Consider the following 14,336-nt stretch of genomic DNA (forward strand, 5'->3'; position numbering starts at 1 on the left):
GAAATCATAACATTGATGTCTCTTCTGTGATTTATTTGAATAACTTACTAATTATTTAAGATACATTTTGTTACAAGAATGCATCGCATTGCTTAGCTAGAGAGTCTAAGTGACATTTCCCAGGTTACATAGCTAATAATTCATAAAGATGGGATTAAAATTTAGATCTCCTTAGTTCAATTTAGATCAACTTGGTGCCAGTTCTAAAGTAAGACTCTATTATTCTTTTACTGAAAGAAAATTATGGTTTTACTTTATTGAAAAATAGACTGTTTTGGATTTCCCTTCATTCACATGCCATGGGTGCAGCCAAAAAAAAAAGTAGGATATTATCATTAAGGAACTTATTTCCTATAATTCTGTTGATTTTACTTTGCAATGTAAATAATACAAATTCTCGTTAGGTGTTAAAGAAATCACAAGCTGTTATTATATCCTTGGCTTAAGCCATTCATATGAGACATAAAGTCTAAATATAGAACTACTGTATGACCCAGCAATCCCACTCTTGGGCATATATCCAGAAAAAACTTTCCTTAAAAAAGACACATGCACCTGCATATTCATTGCAGCACTATTCACAATAGCCAAGACATGGAATCAACCCAAATGTCCCCTGATAGATGATTGGATCAGGAAGATGTGGTATATATACACAATGGAATACTACTCAGCCATAAAAAAGAACAAAATAATGTTCTCCTCTTGATAGAGAGTTTACAAGATTACTTCTTTATTTTCACTAAGACAGTGTCTTAAAAAATTAAATTTTCTTCTAATGAAATACCTTTTCATTTGTACATTTTTACAGTGAATTATCTGTTCATATATTTTCCTATTATTATTATTTTGGCCACAGCATGTAGTGACTTGAAGCAGGATCACAGTTCCCTCATCAGGGATTAAACCCAAGCAACAGCTATGAAAGTGCCATCCTAACCACCAGACCACCAGGGAACTCCCTATACTGTCCTGTTTTATATTGATTTGATGATGCTCCTTATATATTAGAGAAACTACCTTTTGTCTACAAATGTTTTTTTCTCAGTTTATCTTTAAATTTTATAAGTGACATATTTTTACTACATAGAAATGTGTTTTTAGGTAGGTAAATCTATCAGTCTTTTCTCTTACAGTTTTTGGGTTTTATGTCATAACTAACAGTATTTAAAATAAGAAAACTGAGTTTAAAAGGTTTTTGAATATATAAATTAAAGTATAAATGACTTGTAATATCTACTGAAAATTAAATATATAATTTCCCTTTGTTTTATACTTTTATATGGTTTATATAGTTTATAGTTTTAAACTAAAGAATTTTTTTCCATTTAAGTAATAGATTTACTTTGTTTTATAGATGCCTTCCAGGATGTCAAATTTGTCAGCAACTCGTCAGGTAAAGTTTCATAACGTAACACAAGTTTTCAAAAATAGAACTAATGTTTTAAAAAAACGTAAGACTACACTGGGATGGTATTCACAGGTTTTTTATATTTAAGGGTTACTTTACTCAGATTTGGTAGATGAAGATCAGGCAGAGCTGCTTGAAACTCAAGTGAAGTCACCTGAGCATGGTTCGTAGTTGAATGTGACTTAGTTGGGTAAAGATTGAGAGAAAGGGATTTTAGGCAGAGAACAGGGTGTGGGAAGACCTGTCAGTGAAAGAAATTACGGTTCCATCAGGAAACTGCACTGTAGAATATAAGATGGATGTGAGAGAGATCTGAGTCTGGAGAAGTAAGGAGGGCCAGATCATTTAAGCTCTTTGTGTACTATGCCACAGTTTTGAGTTCATATTAAAAGGTTATTATATGGAGAAGTAACATGCTCAGATTTTCTTTCTCCCCCCCTTAAAAGCAGTTGACATATTGAGGAGAATGGATTGAGAGAAAAAAATAATTTGGAAGGTTTTTGAGTAATGAGAGTCCAAATTTAAGGTACTGGCTATGGTGATGAAGAGAAGTAGGCATATTTGAAGGGATTAATCAGATTAACTCAATAGAACTTCGTGGGTATATGGAAAAAAGGGAAAGATTTGAGGATTATATTTGAATTTGTTACTTAGGCAGCTAATTAAAGAGTAATTCTTTATGTGATGAAGAAATGAAAGAGGAAGATAAGAAGGTCTGTGGTTGGTAGACTAGGAGCAAAAATGCATAGAATGAGTTCATTTAGATATATTGGGGTGTTTTACAATCTCCAGTCATATTCATTCCTTCCTCTAGATGGGTAGTTCTATCTGGTGTCTTTCCACTCAGGCTGAAGAGCTTCCTTTAGCATTTGGTGTAATGCAGTTATACTAAAGATGAATTTTCTTAGCTCGGTTTATCTGAACATATGTTTATTTTATTCTCATTTTTGAAGGATATTTTCATTGTATATGGTTCTCTTTGTACTTCTTTGTACTTTTATTTTTATTTAATTAAAATAATTTTTCCTTTTTATCAAATTAGATATTTGTATTGATCTGTCTTTAGGTTCACTAATGCTTATTTCTGCAATCTCCAATGCTGTTTTGCGTATCTAGTGGGAATATATGCCCCAAACTAAATTTAGAAGACTACATCATCAAATGCTAATGTATTAACACTCTTTTAATGCTATGGTGAAAGTATTAATTTACTGATATCCTAAAATCAAAAAGTCAGATTATTTTCATACTCTGCATGAGTTAAATACAATTTTTCATTGAGTAAGCTTTTAAAAGGTCTTTTTAAATTTTTATTTTTTTCCTTTAGGTGTTTTTGTGGTCGCTTGGTCAAGCAACATGCTTGTTTTACCGCAAGTCTTGCCATGAAATACTCAGATGTGAAATTGGGTGACCATTTTAATCAGACATTAGAAGAGTGGTCTGTGGAAAAGCATACAGAACAGAGCCCAACGGATGCTTATGGAGTCATAAATTTTCAAGGGGGTTCTCATTCCTACAGAGCAAAGGTATCTCACATATTTGAGTTTTTTACTTCATTTACCTTGTTATCTAAATAATATACATTTATTATCTGACAATTTAAATAATACGTGTGTCAGAAAATTAGTTTTAGTAATTTATGTATTTTGAAGCTCTTTATATAGGTGCTTACAAATATAGAATTTTTATATCTTGGTGATTTGAACCTTTTTTTAAGTTTAGTCTTCTATTTCACTTTTTGTTCCTTTTTTTTCATGTGTCTTCTTGGATTTTTTTTTTTCTTTCCTTTCTTTTTTTTTTTTTTTTTTTTTTTTTTTTTTTTGTCTTTTGTCTTTTGTTGTTGTTATTGTTGTTGCTATTTCTTGGGCCGCTCCCGCGGCATATGGAGGTTCCCAGGCTAGGGGTCCAATCGGAGCTGTAGCCACCGGCCTACGCCAGAGCCACAGCAACTCGGGATCCGAGCCGCTTCTGCAACCTACACCACAGCTCACGGCAACGCCGGATCGTCAACCCACTGAGCAAGGGCAGGGACCGAACCCGCCACCTCATGGTTCCTAGTCGGATTCGTTAACCACTGCGCCACGACGGGAACTCCTCTTTCCTTTCTTATTAGCATCTTAACTTATTTTTCTATTCTTTAGCGTAATCTTATGAAAATACTATAAAATGCATTGTTAACTTGTTACTATTATAAATTAGAACCTGTATTACTTCCTGGACAGTGTAAGAAACTTTAGAATACTTGTCACTGCATTTATTTCCCTCATGACTTAGGTACTTTTATTGGCATGAATTTTATTTATTTCCTTGTGTATTTTAAAGCCCCCAAATATAATTATTATTCATTAGACTTACCAACATTTTACCTTTTATGTTGTTCTTCCTGCTTCCCTTCCTGCCTTGATTTGGTAAGAAGTGCCAAATGGTGGGTCTGTGTCTCCAGGTTTTTCTGTTCTCTTGGATCCTGATGCCATAAGTTGTCACTGCTTTGGTAGCTCGCCAGTGCCTTTACACAGGTGTTGTTTATCTATTTTCTGGTTTCTCTAGTTCCCAGGGGTAGAGTTACTCCGCAACAACCTAGTCCATTATTGTTGGAGATGGAATTCCTCATTTATTATTCACAGTCTTTTAAACTTTTTTTTAATTAATTTTAGACAGTTTTCCAAACATTACTTAATGTACCCATGTATAATAATAAGTTAAACAAAACTAATGCAGAAAACTTAGTATGGAACAAATCTCATTGCAAATCCTTCTTGAGGGGTTCTGGAGTTGTCTGTTTTGTATAATTCTGATATTTTGGGATATTTTCTCCTGGTGTTTGAACTCTATTTGTAAAAGAATAGGCAATATATTTCTTTTATTAGAAAGAATTAAAAGTGTTTTTCTTCCAACATCTGAATATTTTAGATTTTTTCTGAGCTAAATTGTAGGTGCTTCAGATAAAGAAAATGAATTAGAATAGTCAGAACAAGTAAGTATCATGATGTCACTTAACAGATAAATTTTTTAAATCTTTCATACTAAAGGAAGTTGTTCCACAGATGTGATAGCTTATTTTCTATGGAATGATTTTTCAAAAAATTAAACTGGTGATTCCATCTGAATACCTTGAAATACTGAGCAAAATTTATTATTTTCAGTAATTTGTGAGTCAAATCCATAGTTACTTCCAGTAAAGGAAACAGTCATCTATATTAAAAATATCTTCGCTGTTTTACTGCATAGTCACAATTCTATTATAAATGATGTAGATTTTTGATAAAAACTTTCAAGCAGATAATTCAGTATTTACCTCTCTTAGGAGCAAGAGTTATAAAAGCCTCCATGTCTTGACTATTCTTCTCTCATTTTCCCTTTTCTCATCATCGTATCTATTGTAAACACTTCTCATTCACTGCATATTCATAGTTAAGGCAGTAAATAGTATGGATAAATTTATGTATCATATGAATGGTAATTGAGTTTATATAAACAGAAAGTAACAATTTTATGTCTTAAAATTGAGGTTTAAAAGTTAGGAGTTCTCTGATGGTATAATGGTTAAGGATTCTGCGTTGTCACTGCTGTGGCTTAGGTTTGACTCCCTGGCCCTGGAACTTCTGCATACGGCAGGTGTGGACAAAACAAAGAAAAAATTGGAGTGCACTACTTCTGTAGATCTTGGCAATATGATTTTCCATCCTTAAAATCATTTGCTATTGTTTATTCCTAGGAGTGTAAATATGTTAAAAGTAGCCTATGAAATCTATAGTAATCTGATTCAAATAAAATTTTTCATAAGTTATATAATGTTACATTATGAACTCTATAAACATTCAATTATTATAATTATTAAAAATCTTTTTTATTAGTATGTGCGGCTATCATATGACACCAAACCTGAAGTCATTCTACAACTTCTGTTGAAAGAATGGCAAATGGAATTACCCAAACTTGTTATCTCTGTACACGGTGGCATGCAGAAATTTGAGCTTCACCCACGAATTAAACAGTTGCTTGGAAAGGGTCTTATCAAAGCTGCAGTTACAACTGGAGCTTGGATTTTAACTGGAGGAGTAAACACAGGTAATGTAATTATATCAATTTTATTTGGTGTATTTGTATATTTTTCGTGCTAGCAGTTAGATATTTGAAATAATAGTCAACACTGAATATAAATATATTCAGTTCTTCTGTTAAATAATCTACAGTTTCTAAATATAAATGCTAACTGAAAAAAGTGTTTGGTTTTCATTGATTCTTGTTAAATAATAATATGCTCTAGAATAAGGGTCTGAAAGCTATGGCTTCATGTGCCAAATCTAGCCTGCTCCTTGTTTTTGTAAATAAAAGTTTTATTGGAACATACCCACGGTCACTTCTTTTTGAATTATTGTTTTGTACCATAACTTTTGTGTTACAAAAGTAGAGGTGAGTAGTTCTGACAAAGATTGTATGCCCTGCAAAGCCTTAAGTTATTTACAATTTGGCCCTTTACACAAAAGGTTGCTTACCCCTTACTGTAGAGCAAAGTGTTGTCACTTTGTACTGGTAAATTGAGAGAAGAAAGGCAGTCCATTGCCTAGACAGTGGTAAGAAATAGCTCTTAAAATTAATTTTTAATATACTATAGTCTTTTATTCTAAGTCTTCTCTATCACATACACAGGTTGGATATAAGGAAGGCAAATTAATTTTAATATAAAGTAAAATATAGTTATTACTTAGCTTGCAAAACCCTAATTTATTGTCAGCAACTTTTTTTTTTTTTTTTTTTTTTTAATGGTTGCATCTGGGCATATGCAAGTTCCAGTGCTGGGGTCGAATCATAGCTGCAGCTGCCAGCCTATACCACAGCCATAGCAATGCCATACCTGAGCTACATCTGCTACCTAACGTCACAACTGGCAGCAATGCCAGATCCTTAACCCACTGAGTGAGGCCAGGGAGTGAACTTGCATCCTCACAGAGACTAGTTGGGTTCTTAACCCACTGAGCCACAACAGGAATTCCAGCGACTGTTTTTTTTTTTTTTTTTTTCTTTCTCTGCCTGATTCATTTCACTAAGCCTAATACCCTCCAGGTCCATCCATGTTGTTGCAAATGGCAAAAATTACATTCTTTTTACGACTGAGTAGTATTCCATTGTGTATATATACACCACCTCTTCTTTATCCATTCATCTGTCAGTGGACACTTAAGTTGCTTTCATATTTTGACTCTTGTAAATAGCGCTGCTACAAACATTGGGGTGCATACATGTTTTCGAATTAATGTTTTCATTTTCTTTGGAGGTATACCCAGTAGTGGGGTTGCTGGATCATATGGTAATTCTATTTTTAGTTTTTTGAGGAACCTCCATACTGTTTTCCATGATGGCTGTACCAACTTACATCCCCGACAGTGTACAAGGCCAGTGACTGTTTCCTGAACCTCTTTGTGTTGGGCATTCTTCTGGCTGCTGAAAATGTATCATCCCACAAAATAAAATATTTTTCTTCATGGAGCGTATATACTGGTGGAGAAGTGTAGAAAACAAACAGATAACTAAATGATGTATAATAAATTAGATGATGAGTATTTTGGAGACACATGAAGTACAGAGGAGGGATAATGAGGGATATTTGCATGGAGATGGAAGGAGATGAAAGGAGCAAGATAGGAATGATACGGTGTAGAGCATGTGGGGAGAAGAAATAGCAGGTGTTGGAAGAATAGTAAGAAGGGTCCAGTGCAGCTTGAGTGGAACAGACAAAGCGTACTAGGTGATGAGATCAGGAAGTTATGGGTGTGTGTTGGTGGCAGGGCTGTCATCAGGTGGGGTGGTGAATAGCAGGGGCAATAGGTCATCGTATAAGTGAATGAGAAGAGGAGGAATAGCAGGGGCAACAGGTCATCATATAAGTGAATGAGAAGGGGAGGGATTTTTTTGTTTTGTTTTGTTTTGTCTTTTTGCCATTTCTTGGACCGCTCCCACGGCATATGGAGGTTCCCAGGCTAGGGGTCGAATTGGAGCTGTAGCCACCAGCCTACGCCAGAGCCACAGCAACGTGGGATCCGAGCCGCATCTGCAACCTACACCACAGCTCACGGCAACGCTGGATCGTTAACCCACTGAGCAAGGGCAGGGACCAAACCCGGAACCTCATGGTTCCTAGTCAGATTCATTAACCACTGCGCCACGATGGGAACTCCCGAGAAGGGGAGGTTTTAAGCAGAGAGTTGACAAGAGCAAAGATCACTTGAGTGATGGTTTGAAAATAAACTGAATAGGCAAGGCAACAATTAGAAGGCTAGTGAAGATGCTATTTCCATGATCCATGTGAGGAGTGAGATCTAATATAAAAACCAAAGTTGGGCGTTCCCTTCTGGTGCAGCAGGTTAAGGATCTGGCGTTGTCACCAGCAGCTTGGGTTGCTACTGTGGCACAGGTTTGATCCCTGGCGTAGGAACTTCCACATGCCGTGAGTGCAGGAAAAAAAAAAAAGTAAGTTGAATCAAATTGAGTGATGCCTTGATTTGCTAGGGCTGCTGTAACAAAATACCACAGACTAGGTAACCTGTCTGAAACAAAAGAAATTTATTTTCTCACAAGTTCTAGAAACCCAAAGATGTTATTTAGCAGGTTTGGTTCTTCCTGAAGCATCTGTCCTTGACTTCCATAGAGATGGCCATCTTCTCACAGTGTCCTCTCGTGGCCTTTCCTCTGTGCATATTTTGTGTCCAAATTCCCCTTTTTATGAGGACACTAGTCAGATGGATGAACAGCTTCATTTTCACATGATAACCTAAAGGACCTTTTCCCAAATAGAGTCACATTCTAAGGTACTGGGGTTAGGATTTCAACGTATGAATGGGGAGGATACAGTTTAGCACATAAAAAGTGATAATGAGATGTTAATGGGAAGTGTTCTTTTGAATTGTATTTTCTATTTTCCTTCCAGTTTTTGACTCGGAAAACTTTTGTATTTTTTTTCTTCCGTGTGAGTGTTTGTGTGTGTGTTTTGCTTATAGTCCTGAGCCATGCTCTTTTGTTTTTAGATGATGTATAGAGCAGTAACAAAAACTACACTTACATGAGGAATCTAAGAGAGGACTAGGCCTAATAACGTGGTAAAAGTTTTAAATGTGTTTCAGGAAGTTATAGTGATTTGACATTGTGGAGTTTTGTTTTTCTTTTTTGTCCTTGTGTTATCTTTTTTTTTTTTTTTTTTTTTTTGTCTTTTTGCTTTTTCTTACCCCCCCCACCCCCCCCGCAAATGGAGTTCCCAGGCTAGGGGTCGAATCGGAGCTGTAGCTGCCAGCCTACGCCAGAGCCACAGCAGCACAGGATCCTAGCCACATCTGCAACCTACACCACAGCTCACAGCAACACCGGATCCTTAACCCACTGAGTGAGGCCAGGGATCGAACCCACAACCTTATGGTTCCTAGTCGGATTTGTTAACTACTGCACCACGATGGGAACTCCTGTTATCTTTTATAAGATTGTCTTTTGGACCTTGTTGCCTTTTATCTTATATGTGTAAAGAAAACTATCACAGATTTTAATGTTATAGATTGAGCATAGGATTGTTTCAGACATAAAAAAGGACTTCCAAATAAAGTTAAATAAATTTTGTATGAACAGGCGTGGCAAAACATGTTGGTGATGCCCTTAAAGAACATGCTTCCAGATCATCTCGAAAGATTTGCACCATCGGAATAGCTCCGTGGGGAGTGATTGAAAACAGAAATGATCTTGTTGGGAGAGATGTAAGCATGCTTTTTAAAATTTCTTACATTGAAACTTATGTATAAGCAAAAATAGAGCAAGAGTAGCATGAAGTCGGCCTAAAATATTCATACCATGATCCTTTCAAAAATGCGTTCAAAGATATAAACAATTGTCATTTACAGTATTAGTACATTTTGGTTTCTACCTTTTTTTATATAACTATTTCACATCTTTTCCATAGTATGCCAGTCTTTAATTACATTTTTAATGACATTAAGGATTAATTATATTGTCAGTAAGAGTAGTAATCAGATGCTGGTGTTTTGGTCAAGTAGGTTAAAGAAATGTAAATTGGTTATAGGTATTTTTCAAGAGATTATTAAATAGAAATTACTGAATTATGATCACTTTCAAGTGCAGTTACATTTCTAGCATCACTTTTAAAGATTTACTTATGGCTGGAAAAAATAGCAATATGACATTTGATTGCTTTTATTCAGTGTTCTTTATATATTACACTGTATTCACTAATAATCTAATAGTTTCTTTACATTATTTTATTTATTTGCTTATTTGCTGCTGCTTCCTTTGAATGGGATGATGAAATGTGGTATTTTCTTCAGTAAGAGCCAAAATATGATTGTATGATTCACCCTATTTTCGAATAATATTCAGCAGGTTAAAAATGTATGCTTTTTTTTTTACACTACAATGGCAGAGTTGAATGGTTTTTTTTTTTTTTTGTCTTTTGTCTTTTTTTGTTGTTGTTGCTATCTCTTGGGCCGCTTCCGCGGCATATGGAGGTTCCCAGGCTAGGGGCTGAATCGGAGCTGTAGCCACCGGCCTACGCCAGAGCCACAGCAATGCGGGATCCGAGCCGCGTCTGCGACCTACACCACAGCTCACGGCAACGCCGGATCGTTAACCCACTGAGCAAGGGCAGGGACCGAACCCGCAACCTCATGGTTCCTAGTCGGATTCGTTAACCACTGCACCACGACGGGAACTCCCGAATGGTTTTTTTTGTTTTTTTTTTTTTGACTTTTGCTTTTCAATATATTCTTTTACATTTTCTATTTGTTGCTGGGCAGAAATAGAATTTATTTGCCTTTACAGATTATTCAAAATTTGTTTTTACTTTATATTTTATTATATTTAATCCTTCCCACTAACTCTCCTGTTTGGTGTTGTTTAGGTGGTTGCTCCTTACCAAACGTTATTGAACCCTCTGAGCAAATTGAATGTTCTGAATAATCTACATTCCCATTTCATATTGGTGGATGATGGCACTGTTGGAAAGTATGGGGCAGAAGTCAGACTAAGAAGAGAACTTGAAAAAACTATTAATCAGCAAAGAATTCATGCTAGTAAGGGAATTTATACATTTGTTATTATTGAAGTGATTCTTGGCTGTGTTAATTTTGAAAAAGAGTGTTCTAAAAAAAGAGTGTTTTCAAAGTGCTCATTTCCTTATATAACGGAGTAACATACCAAACAACCAGGAATGACTGACTTTACACAAAATAAGAAGACCCAGGAAAGGAAGTCTGATAATAAGTACTCAGATGTTAAGGCCAAAGCCACAAAAATTGTAAGCTTTGTTTCTTTTTAACCCCATTGCACCTCAAGGAATACAGATATTTTTAATTCATGATGTATTCCAATACTTGTCTTTGAAATTCAAGGTTGAGGAGGAAAAACATACTTTATGGTAAAGTAAGACCTTGCTGAAAGTTAATAACATTAGTAGGTATCACTCTTTGGTACACATGTCTTAAAAAGTTGGTATTCTTGACTCTGGTCTTCCTTTCCAACCATAGTCAGATTTGCTGTTTCAACATCAATTTTTTTTTTCTTTTTTCTTTTTTATGGCCTCAGGTATGGTATATGGAAGTGCCCAGCTAGGTGTCAGATCAGGGCTATGGCTGCTGGCCTATGCCACAGCCACAAGCGTGCCAGATCCGAGCCAAGTCTGTGACCCACACCACAGCTCACAGCACCTCCAGATCCGTAATACACTGAGCAAGGACAGGGATCAAACCTGCATTCTGATGGATGCTAGTTGGGTTTGTTTCCATTGAGCCACAATGGGAACTCCAACATCTAGATTTTTATTTCAAAAAGAAGAAATTTTGTAATTTTAGAATACGAAGAAGGTGAGCTCTATGACAAAATGAAGTGGAAATACAAAGTTATAGAACACTATTTTCAGATTATGATGGACTCATACATCCATCTCCTAAAAATTAGTAATATTCTGGAATCTTCTAGTTACCTATATTTTCGATTCTTTCACTGCATTGCAAATTATCACAATAACAAAAATTGGTATTCATTAAATTTTTCTTTTATTCCTATAGAGGTTTTGGATTTTATTGCTCTGTTTATGCAATCCTGACTTTACTCAGTGCATTTGGAATCAGAAACACATTTTAAAAGTGATTGAAACATATATGAGAAGTTTAACTCATGCAATATTAAAAAGCAAATTAAAAACCAAATTGGTGTTTTAATCTCTTGTCAAGAATTCAGTTAGTGAAATGTATAAAATAATTATTGCTTTTCAGTGACCATATCAGCTATCATGTTGAGTACTTAAAATTAAATCAATATGGTCTTAATAAGAAATTTTACTTTTTATTTTTATTTTTAATTTCGTTTTTGAGTAAATATAAGATTAAATTACAGCATTTTTCCCTAATATGATAATTAATCTTTTACTCTTTTTAAGGAATTGGTCAAGGTGTCCCTGTGGTGGCACTTATATTTGAAGGCGGGCCAAATGTTATCCTCACAGTTTTAGAATACCTTCAGGAAAGTCCTCCTGTTCCAGTTGTCGTATGTGAAGGAACAGGGAGAGCTGCAGATCTACTAGCATATCTTCATAAACAAACAGAAGAAGGGGGGTAAGTATATGATTACAACATTTTTAATAATTTTTTTGTGAAGCGGCCTTGGTTTTTAGACTGTTAGATTCATTTCATGTTAGATGAACATGAAGGTACCTTAAGTCTTGAAGAGATAGCCTGACACATTATTGAAATGAATTAAAATATCACAGTCTTTGTAGCAGACAATTTAGCAAGATTTATTAAACATATAGAGGCACGTATCTTTTGACCTAATAGTTCCATTTCTGGTAATTGTTCATACAGGTATACTTGTATACATGTGAAGTAACATATATCAATTTCCTTTTTTGCAGTTGGTTTGTAAAAGATTAGAACAATATAGAGCATCTCTTAAGGGGATTAGATGAATAATTTATGGTACATCTACACAGTGAGGTAGTTTGTAGTCAAGTAAGATTTTAATCTGTATACTAGATTTGGGAAGAATACCAAAATATATGTGTGAAAAAAGGCAAATGAATAATAGCATGTATATTGTGGTTCCTTTTGTGTAGAAAAAAAGAAGGGATAACTGTAATTATAGAAAGAGATCTTGGAAAGTTACACGCAGTAATAGTGTTTCTTGAAAGCAGTTGAGATGGAACGGACCAATGAAAGACCGTGGGAAGACTGATTCAGTTTTCACTATGAATTTTCATGTTTTTATATTTTATATTATATCACTATATTTTTGAGCTATATTAAATATATTCTCTACTGAGAAAAAAATGCAAATGTGTTGGTATTTAACACATTTTGGTGAATTGCTTTATATACCATAAAATCTTAAAATTATCTTTTTATAACATTTTATAAAATGTGAGCACTGATGAGGTTAACAGCACTGCTGAAAAGAATTCAGATTAATTCAAAGAGGAAAATAACTCCATTCCATTTTCCACACTATCACTTATAGTGGAAGTCTCTTGAAGGAGAAAATTTCACTCAGGGTCAAGTATGTAATACTAATACAGTATCTTTAAGTGTTTTGCCTGGATCCACTGGTACTTGATATTAGATCTTGCAAGTAATGAAATTTGAAATCAGTGGTTGTTTCCTTTTTACTCCAGGAATCTTCCTGATGCAGCAGAGCCAGATATTATTTCAACCATCAAAAAAACTTTTAACTTTGGCCAAAGTGAAGCAGTTCATTTATTTCAGACACTGATGGAGTGTATGAAAAGAAAGGAGCTTGTAAGTAGATTTCATTTCAGCAGAATAAATAGCCTTTTATTTCATTCAAAGCAAATTCTAAATTGAAGAAATACTTTTTTAAAAATTTGGATTTAAAATCTCTTTTTAACCGTGTAAAGATGTCATATATTACTTTTGTTCAGTCTAAGAGATAGCACAGAAGGATTACAGTTTTTATACATTCTTGAGACATGTTTTGCATATCTGTTTTAGGAAAAGCATTGTAAGTAAGCCTGAGTAGATTATATCCTGGATCAAGGAAGACATTTTTAAATTTTACTTAATTTTTAATTTTTAGAACCACATCTACGAGATATGGAAGTTCCCAAACAAGGGGTTGAGTTGTAGCTGCAGCTGCCAGTGTATGCTACAGTCATAGCAACACCAGATCTGAGCCGCCTCTGTGACCTATGCCGCAGCTTGTGGCAATGCTAGATCCTTAACCTGCTGAGTGAAGCCAGGGATCAAACCCGCATCCTCATGGACACTTAGGCTCTTAACCTGCTTAACCAAAACAGGAACTCCAAGAAAGAATTCTTTTTTTATTGTTTTGTTTTTTGTTTTTTGTTTTTTTTGCCTTTTCTTGGTCTGCTCCCACAGCATATGGAGGTTCCCAGGCTAGGGGTCGAATCCAAGCCGTGTCTGCAACCTACACCACAGCTCACGGCAACACCGGATCCTTAACCCACTGAGCAAGGCCAGGGATCAGACCTGCAACCTCATGGTTCCTAGTCGGATTCGTTAACCACTGAGCTATGACGGGATCTCCAAAAATTCTTTTTTTTTTTTTTTTGTTTTTTTTTTTTTGTCTTTTAGGGCCGCATCTGTGGCATATGGAGGTTCCCAGGCTGGGGGTTGAATCGGAGCTGTAGCCGCCGGCCTAGGCCAGAGCCACAACAGTGCTGGATTTGAGCCACGTCTGTGACCTACACCACAGCTCATGGCAACACCAGATCCCTAACCCACTGAGCAAGGCCAGGAATCAAACCTACATCCTCATGGATGCCAGTCAGGTTTGTCAACCACTGAGTCACGATGGGAACTCCAAGAATTCTTATTTATTTATTTATTTATTTTGTCTTTTTGCCTTTTCCAGGGCCGCTCCCTGCGGCGTATGGAGGTTCCCAGGCTAGGGGTCTAAT

General features: G+C 35.5%; 1 protein-coding gene across 4 annotated transcripts in view; it reads left to right on the forward strand.

Moving 5' to 3' along the window:
* TRPM7 (transient receptor potential cation channel subfamily M member 7) overlaps positions 1-14,336 on the forward strand; it is a 104,135-nt gene that overhangs the window by 16,956 nt on the left and 72,843 nt on the right. For all 4 annotated transcript variants that reach the window (XM_021095614.1, XM_003121515.4, XM_013993003.1 and 1 more), the window contains exons 3-9: positions 1,358-1,396; positions 2,739-2,937; positions 5,266-5,479; positions 9,023-9,147; positions 10,305-10,476; positions 11,841-12,015; positions 13,071-13,194. In XM_021095614.1, the coding sequence (XP_020951273.1) occupies positions 1,358-1,396; positions 2,739-2,937; positions 5,266-5,479; positions 9,023-9,147; positions 10,305-10,476; positions 11,841-12,015; positions 13,071-13,194 (1,048 nt within the window). The remainder of the gene's footprint in view (positions 1-1,357; positions 1,397-2,738; positions 2,938-5,265; positions 5,480-9,022; positions 9,148-10,304; positions 10,477-11,840; positions 12,016-13,070; positions 13,195-14,336) is intronic.

Source organism: Sus scrofa, chromosome 1 (genome assembly GCF_000003025.6).
Source record: "Sus scrofa isolate TJ Tabasco breed Duroc chromosome 1, Sscrofa11.1, whole genome shotgun sequence".
Classification (NCBI taxonomy): Eukaryota; Metazoa; Chordata; class Mammalia; order Artiodactyla; family Suidae; genus Sus; species Sus scrofa.